The 13,867-nt window shown below is 47.8% G+C and overlaps 1 protein-coding gene across 1 annotated transcript in view; it reads left to right on the forward strand.

Annotated features, from left to right (window-relative positions):
- The window catches only part of SDK1 (sidekick cell adhesion molecule 1), a 501,088-nt gene that overhangs the window by 437,860 nt on the left and 49,361 nt on the right, over positions 1–13,867 (forward strand). The window contains 3 exon segments of the mRNA XM_087729082.1: positions 1,506–1,644; positions 3,136–3,195; positions 5,823–5,924. Of these exon segments, the coding sequence (XP_087585208.1) occupies positions 1,506–1,644; positions 3,136–3,195; positions 5,823–5,924 (301 nt within the window).

The following is a 13,867-nucleotide window of genomic DNA, read 5'->3' on the forward strand; positions in this document are numbered from 1 at the left end:
CAAAAATGATAAGACCTCCCCAAAATAAGGCCAAGCGCTTATTTCAGGGGTCAAAAGAAAATAAGACCCTGTCTTATTTTTGGGGAAACACAGTATATATACATACAGCTCATCTGTGAGGAACCTGCACTGCATATGAGACATAAAGACAATCGATCGAGTCCAGAGGTATTTCACGAGAAGAGTCCTCCGCTCCTTTGCTCGCAACAAAATCCCTGATGCCACCAGACTCGAAATTTTGGGCTTGGACAACTTAGAACTATGCTGCCTTCAGTCCAGTGGTGGGTTTCAAAAATTGTTCGAACCTAACATGTGGGTGTGGCCTCCTTTGTGGGAGTGGCTTGCCGCCCATGTGACCGGATGGGAGTGGCTTGCCGCCCATGTGACCGGATATGAAGATGCCGACGACACTTATCAGAACCACCTTGAATTACCTCACACACAGCACTGGCATGCATGAGAATAGGATGTAAACTTGTTTTTTAAAAGGCATCTTTGGTTTGCATTAAAACAACTTCAACACACGCAATGTTCTGATTGCGCCACAAACGCAGTAGTCATCCTTACCTTTCACAGAGGCCCTGAGTTTTATAAATAGGAGCATGATAGTGTAGAATAATCATATCCAAGGACCAGTGGTGGGTTTCATAAAATGTTGGAACCTCTTCTGTAGGTGTGGCCTGCTTTCCGGGTCCACTGGTGGAACCTCTTCTAACCGGTTCGGTAGATTTGACGAACCGGTTCTACCGAATAGGTGCGAACTGGTAGGAACCCACCTCTACTTCAGTCTGATCTAATCGTAGTACATAAAATTATCCACTACAACGTCCTACTTGTCAACAACTACTTCAGCTTCAACCGCAATAATACTCAGGCAAACAATAGGTACAAACTCAAGGTCAACCGCTCCAAACTCGATTGCAGAAAATAGGACTTCAGCAACAGAGGGGTCAACGCCTGGAATGCTCTACCCGACTCTGTGGTTTCTTCCCCAAGCCCCCATAACTTCAACCTTAGACTTGCTGCTATCAACCTCACCCCATTCCTAAGAGGTCCGTAATGGGGGCGTGCATAAGCGCACCAGCGTGCCTATCGTCCCTGTCCTACTGTCCCCACTTATTCATACCCATTTTATGTATTCATAATCATGTTTATATCTGTTATCTCATTCATGCTTGACGAAATAAAGAAATAAAATAAATGAAATGAAATAAAATGTAGCCAAAATAACATGCTTCTTCTGGGAACCAAGGACATTTTCATAGCCCTTGGAGGGAGGTGGGGGGTGGGAGCCATCCAGAATTGGGGGGTGACCTGATTGGGGCATGTGATGGTTGTGAGTGATGTTTTGATCACACAATACAACAAAATAGTTTCAAGCCATCATCCAGATCCATCACCCTTGTCTACAGTAGAAATGTATTATGTCTATATTTCTTAGCGGCGTTTTTCTCAGAGACAAATTGCAACTTAACCTTTTCTATGGGGTTTTTTTTTCTTTGCAGCCTCCAAAGTTAGAGAGCCTAAATGGTCTTCTTTTGGGATATCGTATTTATTACCGGGAGCTGGAACCCGAAAACACGAGACCAGGAACAGAGTCCAAAGTCCTTAAAAACCCATCAGCTCTGCGAGCCGAAATTACAGGTAAAGAGCCAATTATTTGGGCTCTTTTAATGTGTGATGAATGGTTTGTCATTTGCAATCAGATGAACAAATATTAAAACATTTGATGGAAATTGGGGGAAAAAACTTGTGCATGCTATCAAATTTATTCCACTAATTGGCTGTCAGATTGGAAACTGGGCTTTTTCCATTGGCATTTTTCTCTTTTCCTCTTCTCTCATTCACCCCATCCTCTCTTTTTTCTTGCTTTCTGCTTTGTTTGTTTGTGTTTTAATTTGAGCCTTGGTTATAAATCTGGTGTCTAGAACTGGCATTCTTAATACATCAAATTAAAGGCTTAATATTGGGGGGTAAAGCAAGGCAGGGCAAGGAAGGAGAGAAGGTTGGATGGGAATGGGTAGGTGGATGGATGGATGGAAAGGTGGGTGGGTGGATGAATGGATAAATGGATGGGAATGTGGGTAAGTGAATGGATGGATGGATGGATGGATGGATGGATGGATGGATGGATGGATGGATGGATGGATGGATGGATGGGAGGGTGGGTGGGTGGGTGGGTGGGTGGATGGATGGATGGGAGGGTGGGTGGATGGATGGATGGATGGATGGATGGACAGGAAGGTGGGTGGGTAGGTGGATGAATGGATAAATGGATGGGAAGGTGGGTGGGTGGGTGGGTGGGTGGGTGGGTGGATGGATGGATGGATGGATGGGTGTGTGGATGGATAGATGGATGGATAGATGGGAAGGTGGATGGATGGATGGATGGATGGATAGATGGATGGATGGATGGATGGGAAGGTGGGTGGGTGGATGGGAAAGTGGGTGGGTGGGTGGATGGATGGACAGGAAGGTGGGTGGGTGGGTGGATGGATGGGAAGGTGAGTAGGTGAATGGATGGATGGATAGATGGATGGATAGATGGGAAGGTGTGTAGATGGATGGATGGATGGATAGATAGATGGATGGATGGATGGATGGATGGATGGATGGATGGATGGATGGATGGATGGATGGGAAGGTGTGTAGATGGATGGATGGATGGATGGATGGATGGATGGATGGATGGATGGATGGACAGGAAGGTGTGTAGATGGATGGATGGATGGATGGATGGACCCGTCCAACATTGGAAGAATAAAATGCTCCTAGAGAAATCTCCTCTTTCTCGTCTCCTTAGAACAGAATTGTTTTGGCTCAGTGATTCTCCAGACATTTCTCATTGCTTCATAGCATCCACCATCTCCATACTTTCTTTCCGTGGGGGGAGATAGCTGAGTAAGCCTTCCAGTTTGAGGATCTTTCAGCATCTTCTCTGGGAAGAGGGCTGACTTATATAGCCAGGCAGCTGTGTGTGTGTGGGTGGTGGTGGTTGTGGTGCTGGAGGCTCTTTGCCTTGAACATTGCCTGCACTCACAACTACTTCATCTCCAACGGCTGGAGCCATGTGGAATTGCCCATAGCGGCTAACCTTGCCCTCTGATTCTTTTCTGTTTTGTTTACCTTGGATAGCCCAAAGCATCTTCAAGGCGGTGAACAGCAGCTCGTCCTTAACAACCTACGAATTAACAAGTAAGTTAATTAGAAGTTAATACGCATCACTGTCACCCTTTGCAGGGCTGGGGTACACGGCAGACTTCCTCCTGCAACCTCTTTTAAAATTGGCGTTGACTGGGGGTTGGGGTTGGGCACGTAACAATTTCAAAGAAGTGCAACAAAAGAAGATCGGCTGGGAGGCAGCAGGGGCGTGGCCAGCCTATTTGCTCGGTTCTCCGTACTAGTCAAAGTTTCCGCTACCGGTTCTCCAGAACCTGTGAGAACCAGCTGAATACCACCTCTGAGCTCAGCCCGCCGCACTACAGTTCTACTCTAGCATCCCCCCTGGAACACCCCTCCCCCTCAAGAAAATGTGCCATGTCCAAATACCATTTTTTTTCTGCAGATTGCTTGGAAATATATCGCATCTCTTGCAAGCAAGGCAGGAGGGAGAGGTGGGGGGGGGGGGAGAGTCCTTGTGTATTAACTGGCGGGAGTTTCAGATTTCCATAAAACTGTCAGTTTCCTACCATATATCAAGTAGTTTTATTTATTATGCTGACAAAATGTAAGCAGTAAATTAGACACCATCAGCTGTCTGTCTACCTGGAACTGGCAGGCAACACACCGGTGTCTGACTGAGCTGCGTGGGCAGAATATTTGCGAGCACTTTAGGAAATCTGAAATTAGAAGGGCCTCATTATCAATCTCACGGAACCTTCCCCGGGATGATGGTTTGCAGCGAAACGGCGACGGTGGCCCTGGTAGGGCAGAAAAAAACAGAAAATGGATTTTGCGAGTAAAACGCCTCTGAAAGCTTCCCAGAGTTGTCTTTTGCTCGTGGGCTTCCTCAGGTGATCCACATTCTCCGAAAAGATAGGTGGCCTGATTTGAATATGCAAATCCCCAGAACTTCAAGGACGATGCAAAGGCCTCTGGGGTGGAAGGCATGAAATTTGGTCTCCTTGCTATCATGCTTGTTTGGTTATTAATTACACCATAGCCAGAGGAAATCAATCTCTCTGTCTCTCTCTCTCTGTCTCTCTCTCTCTCTCTCTCTCTCTGCCTCTCTCTCTCCCTCTCTCTCTCCCTGTCTCCCTCTCTCTCTCCCTCTCTCTCTCTCTCTCTTTCTTTCTTTCTTTCTTTCTTTCTGTGTGTGTCTCTCTCCCCTCTCTCTCTCTCTCCCTCTCCCTCTCTCCCTCTCTCTCTCCCTCCCTCTCTCTTTCTTTCTTTCTGTGTGTCTCTCTCTCCCCTCTCTCTGTCTCTCTCTCTGTCTCTCTCTGTGTCCCCCTCTCTCTCCCTCTCCCTCTCTCTCCCTCTCATCTTCTCCCCTTCTCTCTGTCCCTCTCTCTCTGTCTCTCTGTCTCTCTCTGTGTGTGTCTCTCTCAGTGTGTCTCTCTTTCCCTCTTCCCCCTCTCTTCCTCTCTCTCCCTCTCATCTTCTCTCCTTCTCTCTCTCCCTCTCTCTCTGTCTCTCTGTCCCTCTCTCTCTCCCTCTCTCTGTGTCCCTCTCTCTGTGTCCCTCTCTCTCTTCCTCTCTCTCTTCCTCTCTCTTCCTCTCATCTTCTCCCCTTCTCTCTCTCCCTCTCTCTGTGTGTCTCTCTCTGTGTGTCTCTCTCTCCCTCTTCCCCCCTCTCTCCCTCTCTCTCTCCTCCTCTCTCACATACACTTTCTTCCCCCCCCCCCCCGTGTCCAGTTTTGTTTTAATGTGTTGCAGTGTGCTGTCATCCCTTTTTTGTATCTGTCAATGCTGCTTCCTTGTTTTCGCTTGCAAAGGGTTGCGGCTGAATGTAGTGTTGGTGATTTTCAAGAGCCGTGATTGCAGCATAAGAAAGACATTGCAGTCTCACACCACTAAATCTCCCAACTTTATGCTTCTCTCTCTCCCTCTCCCCCCACTCTCTCCCTCTCAACTCCCAGAATTCCCCAGCTAGCATGTGTGGACTTCAACTTCCAGAAGAGTTGGTCCATACATGCTGCCTGGGGAATTCTAGAAATCCACACATGTTGGTTGGGGAACTCTGGGAGTTGATATCCACCCATCTTCAAGCTACCAAGGTTGAGAGACACTCATCCAGTTGTGAGAGTTGCAAGTAAAGGATGTTCAACCGCTTGGATCTGTGATTCCCTCGTGTGCTCCAGGAGGACAGTAACAGGGAAATTCTTCTGGGGATTGTTAAAGAGGAGGCTAACCATGGTATTGGACCTGGGTACTTGAGAGACCGCCTGCTGCCAATTACCTCCACCAGACCGATTAGTTCCCACAGACTAGGCCTCCTCCAAATTCCATCCGCTGGCCAGTGTCGACTGGCGACTACCCGGAGGAGAGCCTTCTCTGTGGCTGCTCCGACCCTCTGGAACGAACTCCCCGTGGAGATTCGCACCCTCACCACCCTCCAGGCCTTCCGCAAAGCCCTTAAAACCTGGCTGTTCCGACAGGCCTGGGGCTAAAGAACCGTCCCCCTATCTCGAATGGTATGATTGTTGTGCTTTTAAATTATGTATTGTTTTGTGTTGTTGTCAAATTGTTTGTATCCCCCCTTCCCTTGTTTTGAGTTGTGAGCCGCCCTGAGTCCCCCTCGGGGGAAAAGGGCGGCATACAAATGAAATAAACAGTTAAACAGTTAACAGTTAACCAGGAATGCAAATTCTTTACATTTCTAGAACTGAGAAAGTACAAGAGGTATGAAGTGGTCATGACAGCATATAACATCATTGGGGAAAGCCCGGCCAGCGCCCCTGTGGAAGTCTACGTTGGAGAAGCAGGTAAGCAGAAACCTGGAATCATGCAAAATAACCATTTTGAGAACCTCAGAAAGGAGGAGAGAGGGGAGCACGCTATATGTATACATGAAAAAGTATTAATACCAATAAATATCTGGTGTTAGTTTGCTCCGGCCAGTATTGGGATTAATGGGATGATGATGGAGGAGAGCGTCGTGGCCTGCCAGTGGCCAGTGGAGTTGGCATCAGAGTCGGACAGTGAGGAGGTTGGGGAGGAGCATGGGCCAGTCCTGGAGTCTGGGGAAGGCTGTGACGAAGGCTCTGCGTCGGAGGCAGAGATGGGACCGAGGCCGTCTGGCAGTGATCAGGTGCCTATGGAACTAGACAGCAGTGAGGCAGAGGAACAGCTGGAGCCTGTTCCCAGTGTCTGCATGCGCAGAGATGCCAGAAGAAAAGAGCAACTCAGAAATCGACTTGGGAGTAAAGTCACTGGTGGGCGGTGATTGGCTCCTCCCAGAGGAAATAAAAGAGGAGCGAAAGGGGAGGGGGCTTTTGCAGGAAAGAATTTGTTTGTTCGGTTGTTAGATTCGTTTCGGAGTGTGAAGATCTGTCCCTGAATCTCAGAGACTCTCTGCCCGGACTTTCCTTGCATAGCACTGAATTTGGACAATATTTACATGGCAGCTTTCCAAGCCAGATAAGCTCTGTGGTCATAAATATTCCTTTGAAAGACTGTTTGCCAGGCCTTTGCTGGATGTGAAGGAGAGGAATTCACATTTGTTTAAGAAAAGGGGTTTTGTCAGGACCAGGAAACTGCCTTGTGCTTTTGGGGGAAGCCTAGATGAGAACAGAGAGAGATTTCAGGTGCTTTCATAAAAGGACTCCTTCTGCTGCCTTATGAGCAAGCATTGAGGAAGTTCTGAAGAAGTTGTGATCCACCAAGCCAGATGCAACTTGTCCATCACTGGTGGTGGCCTTCACCTATGGCAGGCAGAGGTTCTTCAGGTTGCTAACATGTCATTATGTTCCGCCTAGTGGGTCAAATTCTCTGCCTTCTCCCAGTCTGGCCAGGTTCACACATGGGTGTTGGGTCTCTTGGCTTACAGAAGGTGTCTACTATCACAGCCGTAGTTATAAGCTCTTCTCTTTCCTTTGAAGGAAGGCCCTCACCATAAATTCTACCTGCACCTTCAGCATTCATCTGCTTTCTCTTACATTTCACTGATCCCCTGTATTTAACACGAAAGATTTCATGTCAGGTTCTAGCACGACTTACGTTATATTTTCATTAAATTTCAAGACGTCTCCGGCCTCACCTCTTCCAGACCTTTTCGTTTCAGACATTGAGGTAATGCTCCGTTACCGTCTTCCTAAACTCCATAAATTAATCAGTCCTGTTCTCCGTGCAACGGTTTCTAAAACTTGAGGAAGCGCTGTTCTAATCAGTTCATCTCCCACTCACCAAACCTTATAGATAGAATCCTACATCATTTTGAACGATGATCTACGCTGGGCTTTCTGATGTAACCATTGTATATGCAGTGAGCATTCAGTGGCTAAGACGCTGAGCTTGTCGATCAGAAAGGTCGGCAGTTCGGCGGTTCGAATCCCTAGCGCCGCGTGACGGAGTGAGCTCCCGTGACTTGTCCCAGCTTCTGCCAACCTAGCAGTTCAAAAGCACATAAAAAATGCAAGTAGAAAAATAGGAACCACCTTTGGTGGGAAGGGAACAGCGTTCCGTGCGCCTTTGGCGTTCACATGCCGGCCACATGACCACGGAGACGTCTTCGGACAGCGCTGGCTCTTCGGCTTTGAAACAGAGATGAGCATCGCCCCCTAGAGTTGCGAATGACTAGCATGCATGTGGGAGGGGAACCTTAACCATTAGAGGTCCTTTCGCTGGTCTTCTTAGAAGATGAAAGGTGAAGAAGGAACTTCTGTTGAGGTTCTGAAGACACCATAAGGAGCTTTGACACGGGCTTCCGTGATGGAAAGGGGCAGGGAAACAGAAAACGGATCCTCCCTGTGAATCCACCTGCTTACCTGACCCGTGTTAACCGCTACCTTGGGGTTTTTTTATTAAAAGCTTTTAAAAAGTTTTACAAATATTTACCTCCCCTCCCCCCCCCGAACCCACCTCCCCCCCCCCCAACCTCCCAGAGCAAATACAGGGTGTAAACATTTAACAACCGTATTCTAAAATAAACTAACAGACTTTAGCATCATCCCTCACTTGTACTTAAACTCCCCTTTTGTTAAGCTAACTCTAAACAAATTATATCATTCCTTGCTCATTCAGTCATAAGCTATCTGGAGTTTCTTAGCCCCATATTTATTTTGAATATAATCAATCCATCTTCTCCACTCCAGCTTATATTTCTCGCCTGAATGATCCTTGAGATATGCTGATATTTTAGCCATCTCTGCTAAGTTTGTTACTTTTAATGTCCATTCTTGAATAGTAGGCAATTCTTCCTTCTTCCAATACTGCGCCACCAACAGTCTTGCTGCCGTTGTTAGGTTCAGAATCAAATTAGTCTCTATAACTGTACAGTCAGTGGTTATACCTAACAAGAATAACTGGGGAGTAAACTTTATCCTCTTATCCCCGTGGAGATCCGTACCCTCACCACCCTCCAGACCTTCCGCACAGCCCTTAAGATCTGGCTATCCCGTCAGGCCTGGGGTTAGATTGTAATCCGTCCCCACCCGAATGATGAATGTTGTGTTTTATTTTTAATTATGTATTGTTGTATGTCTTACTGTTTGTGTTCCCCTCCCCATGGATTGTAAGCCACCCTGAGTCCCCCCAGGGAAAAGGGCGGCCTATAAATAAACTTTCCTATTCCTATTCCTATTCCTTTTTAAAGATATTTTGCATAATCCACCATATTTTTATCCAAAATGCTTTGACCTTTTTACAAGTCCACCATATATGATAATACGTAGCGTCAGCACAAATCACATCTCCAGCATTTAGGTTGTAGAGGCAACTTCTTGTGTGAGTCTGTTTCGGTTAGGCAAAAAAAAGGAAGCCATTACGCTCAACACAACAGGAGCTTGGTGTAGCACGGGAGAAGAAAGCTAGAAAGGAACAATTGATCTCTGCCTCTGGCCCAACCTTCTGAGTTCGCTTCTTCTGTCTTCCTCTTGATTGAGCCGAAGCAAACACGTCGTCCTCCCATTGACCGTAATTATTTGCTTCCCTATTGCTGGCCAACCCGCGTGGCTCCGGAAACCGTCTCCGGCTATCATCTTCCCTGTTTTCCTACCCAGGAGCCTTTGCATTCAATTGCGCGCATCTGCTTGTTGGCTTTCTTAAAACAAGGCCTATTTTTCCTCTTGTCAGCCAGCCGACGAGAAAGGCAGGGGACAAACGAAATAAATAAATTGCAGGAGGCTCGCTTTTTCAGGGAATAATGTCCCCTGATTTCCCCAGAGGGTCAAGTTGGCTACGAAGGAACACGGAAAGTGGTCCAAGGACATCTGCCGGCCGCCTAGATAATGAACGCCGGCGCGGGAATCTTGGGCGAAGTCGGAGGAAGGAGCAAACTCATTTAGGAAAAGGAGACGGAGAAGAATAAATAACAATTGTCTTTTGTGCCTCGGCTCCGTTTTCACCTTTTCTAAACAGATGCTACCTACCCCTATCTCCTTCTGCAGCTTGCAGTGTGCAGGGCACTTAAATTTTACAGTGCCTTGGCTTCCAACAACATCAAAACAAGCACCAGTGTGTGTTCAGCATCTTACGGGGAACACCTTAAAGCAGGGGTGTCCAACTTTAGCCACTGTAAGACCTGCGGACTTCAACTCCCAGAATTCCCCAGTGAGCCATGCTGGCTAGGGAATCCTGGGTGTTGGTCCACAGGTCTTAAAAGTTGCCATGATTGGACGCTCCTCCCTTAAACTAATGCACCTTCCCGCTCCGGGATCTGGGGAAAGATCAGCTGCGTGATTTCAGGGAATCTGCACCTCCTTAAAGTCCTTCAGTCTCCACCAGGACATTGAGCAAAGAAAGTTTGCAAAGCCCATTCTCTATTCCTGGACCAATTTGCAAGTCCGCGATCCTAAAACTCCCAGGTTTAGGTTTGAGGTTTATTGGACTTATATGCCTCCCTTCTCCCAAAGGACTCAGGGTGCCGTACAACATAAAAACACATATTGCAAAAGTTAAAAGAAAGATTAAATGGAATATCCCAAAAACCCAATAGACGTCTACAATGAGATTTAGAAATTAGATTAAAATTAACAATTAAAACTAATAATTAATTTTGTTCAGGCCAGGCCGGCTTGCTGGGAAAGCCAACTTTTTAGGGCGCGTCGGAAGGACCGGAGGTCGGGGATTATACGAAGCTCCGGGGGCAGCTCATTCCAGAGGGAAGGCGCTCCCACAGAGAAGGCTCTCCCACTGGGGGTTCGCCAGCCTACACTGCCCGGCCGACGGCACCCTGAGGAGGCCAACTCTGTGGGATCGTACTGGACGGTGGGAGGCTACCGGTGGCAGTAGACGGTCTCCCAGAAAATGCTTTCTCCTCGAGACATCTGCTGGAGCATTTTATCTGCCACCCTTAATTCCCCACCGATAGGATTGGAAATGCAAAGAAATCATTTGCTTTCGTCGGAGCTGCTGAAGCAGCTGAGTGCTTCATTAAAAGCTCATTGAGCTGTTAATATGACTCATAAGCACCGCTCAGCATGACTCCAACGGGTTACGTGGCGGGGGTACAGCTCCTTGTTTAATTCTTGCTTAAGCGCTTGGATGTGTGGTGGTGTGAAGCTAGAAGGAGCCGTATGCTCACCCCCACCCTAAAAGAATACGGTTTTATCCGAAGGGGGAATGCAGTGGGTGTGGGCAGAACCCAGTGGTGGGATGCAACCAGTTCAACAACCAGTTCGGTGCATGTGCAGCCTTCAAGCATGCAGCACTGCAGGCTACTTCAGCTGACTGCAGTTCTGCAGTTCGGCTGTTCAAATCTCACCGGCTCAAGGTTGACTCAGCCTTCCATCCTTCCGAGGTGGGTAAAATGAGGACCCGGATTGTTGTTGGGGGCAATATGCTGACTCTGTAAACCGCTTAGAGAGGGCTGAAAGCCCTATGAAGCGGTATATAAGTCTAACTGCTATTGCTATTGCTATTCAAAAAACAGCCCTTTGAAGCTTCTGAACTTACCTTCTATGTCAGCACCTGATGCATGAATCAGCTGAGCTAAAAAAACAGGGAAATATAGCACTGGTAAGCACAGGGGCAGGTGGGCGGGGCCAAATGCTCTCCAGAACTACCGGTTCACCTGAATCAGTCTGAACCGGCTGAATCTCACCGCCGGCCAGGCCCTTCTCAGTGTCAACCCTCCTGTCATGCCCGCAAGCCATCTTTTCTTTTTGGATTTCATTCCTGCCACCCTTTCGACTGTGGGAAAAGGGGAAGAGGGATTATATGGAGTTGGGTGATGTGTAGCCATAACAACATTCTTCTTGGAAAGCCAAGGTCATCTTTGTCTCTGCACCCAGTCAGAACTAGATGGGAGGAATCTGTCTTCGTGGCAGTGGGAGATTGTGATGAACTTGTGGGTGTTGGGGCAGGATCTTGGGCTTTCAACTGGGTGGGGAAAACCTGGAAGCTTTCAGATTTGGGTTAATGTCAGGGTTTCCAAATAGCATCCTGTTCTGACCCCCCCTCTTTGCTCGTTCACAAACGACAGCCAGACAGAGCTTCAAAGGAAATATTTTTATCAGTCCCGGCTCAAGCTGGCTGCAAGCCCAAAATAAACATAGATAAACGGCTCTTACAAAAAGTCTTCACTCAAACTAAATACCAAACAGAATTACGTGAATCCAGACACTTAGCTAAAGGCTTCTCTCAATGGTTACACACGAATGGAGAACGAACAACGTTGACTTCTGCAACTAAGGCGTGGCACCATCAGTCTTTTATCCACAGGAGGAGATCCTTAACGAGCCCCAGCTGCTTGTTATCTTCTCCTGTGAGCATCCTGAAACCACTCACTGATAGCAGCTCCAAAGGCTCCTACAGCATCCAATATAAAATCAGAGTCCCAGGCAAAGGATTCCTCAAAGTTCCAATTTATTAAAAGAGCCATGTTGGCACAACTGGGAAAACCCGAATCTGAAAGCTTCCAGATTTTCCCACCCAGAACCGTTTTTCACCCTCCCAGAGCTTCCGCACAGGCCCTGCACTTACCTGGCACAATGAACTGGCTGCATGGAGACTCCTGGGAGGCGAGGGGTGGGCATGGCCAGCCAGTCCTTGCAAATGCCAGTTCAGTGAACCAGATGTAAAATTAGCATCTGGCTCCCCCAAACCGGTCCAAACCGGCTGAATCCCACCCATGAAGTAGACTAGCTGAGCTCAAGTTTTATGGAGTCCACCACACCTCGGAAAAGCAGAGGAGCTGGGGGCAATGATATGCCTTCTGGTCTACTCACCAAAGAATGATGTTCTTGATGAAGCATGGATACATTATGCTTTATAAAAGCCAGCTGTAGTTCAGTAAGGCTTGGAGAACCATAGGTTGTTAATCCCTTGGATGGGGGACATTGATGTTCTAAACCACATACCAAAGAGCATTATGTCTATAAATATCAGGTGCAAAAGAAGCAGGAACACTTGCTGAGTTCCAAGCACTGAAGAATTTATTATTGCTACAGTATACACAAGGATCTCGTCAACTAACAGTCAAAGCTAAATTGGCACTCGTAGATAAGGGCCAAGAAACTCAAATGCTTTGGCCACCTAATGAGAAGGAAGGAGAAGAGCTTCATGCTGGGAACGATGGATGGCAAAAGAACAAGGGGACAGCAGAGCAGGAGGTGGCTGGATGGAGTCACCGAAGCAGTTGGCGTGAGCTTCAATGGACTCCAGAGGATGGTAGAGGACAGGAAGGCCTGGAGGAACATCATCCATGGGGTCACGATGGGTCGGACACGACTTTGCAACTAACAACAACAAGAAGATAAGGGTCAACGGAATTCAGGAGGGGCTGAACTTGGAGCATTTGTGTCAATGTCAGGATTCTATCCCTTGGAACCCCTTGGACTGCAAGGCCATCCAACTGGTCAGTCCTAGAGGAGATCCACCCTGACTGCTCTTTAGAAGGCCAGATCCTGAAGAGGAAACTCAAAGACTTTGGCCACCTAATGAGAAGGAAGAAGGACTCCCTGGAGAAGAGCCTCATGCTGGGAACGATGGAGGGCAAAAGAAGAAGAAGGGGATGGCAGAGAAGGAGGTGGCTGGATGGAGTCACCAAAGCAGTCGGCGTGAGCTTCAGTGGACTCCAGAGGATGGTAGAGGACAGGAAGGCCTGGAGGAACGTCATCTATGGGGTCGCGATGGGTCGTGAGGAGATCAACCCTGACTGCTCTTTAGAAGGCCAGATCCTGAAGACTTTGACCACCTAATGGGCAGGAAGACTCTCTGGAGAAGAGCCTCATGCTGGGAAAGATTGACATGACTTCTCAACTAACAACAGCGATAAGGGTCAATGGAATTCATGGGAGCTGGATTTGGACATTGGCAACGCAGTGACTCAAACCGATAGCACATTTAACCCCGCCTTCCAGCTCAGCCTGCTCCTTTACATTAAGCCATCGTCCTCAAGAGGTCAGCGTCTGCCAGAACCCCGCTGTTTTTCGAAGAACCCAGAAATGTTTCCAAAGATTCTGCTCCCTGGAAAAGAGAAACCAGCAGCTCTTTCTTCCCCCCCCCCCCCCGCCATCAAGTTCAGCAGCATGTAGACCCCCCACCCACAAAAAAACAACCCTTTTTCTAAAGATCTGGTTGTTCAATGCTGAAGAGGAAGCCTACGCCTTTTAGCTTCCCAAACAGCTGGAGCACATCTGAGCCGAGCAGCGCAAGAATAAGCATATAAAAAGATGTACTTGCGCCGTAGGCGCCCAACGCTGGGATCGATGCGCTTCTTGTTGAAAATCAGCGCTTAATTCATCTCACTTTCTTTGAATCATTCATC

Source organism: Thamnophis sirtalis, unplaced genomic scaffold (genome assembly GCF_051295495.1).
Source record: "Thamnophis sirtalis isolate CommonGarterSnake01/CBP01778 unplaced genomic scaffold, rThaSir2_p1.2 scaffold_14, whole genome shotgun sequence".
In the NCBI taxonomy this organism is placed as follows: Eukaryota; Metazoa; Chordata; class Lepidosauria; order Squamata; family Natricidae; genus Thamnophis; species Thamnophis sirtalis.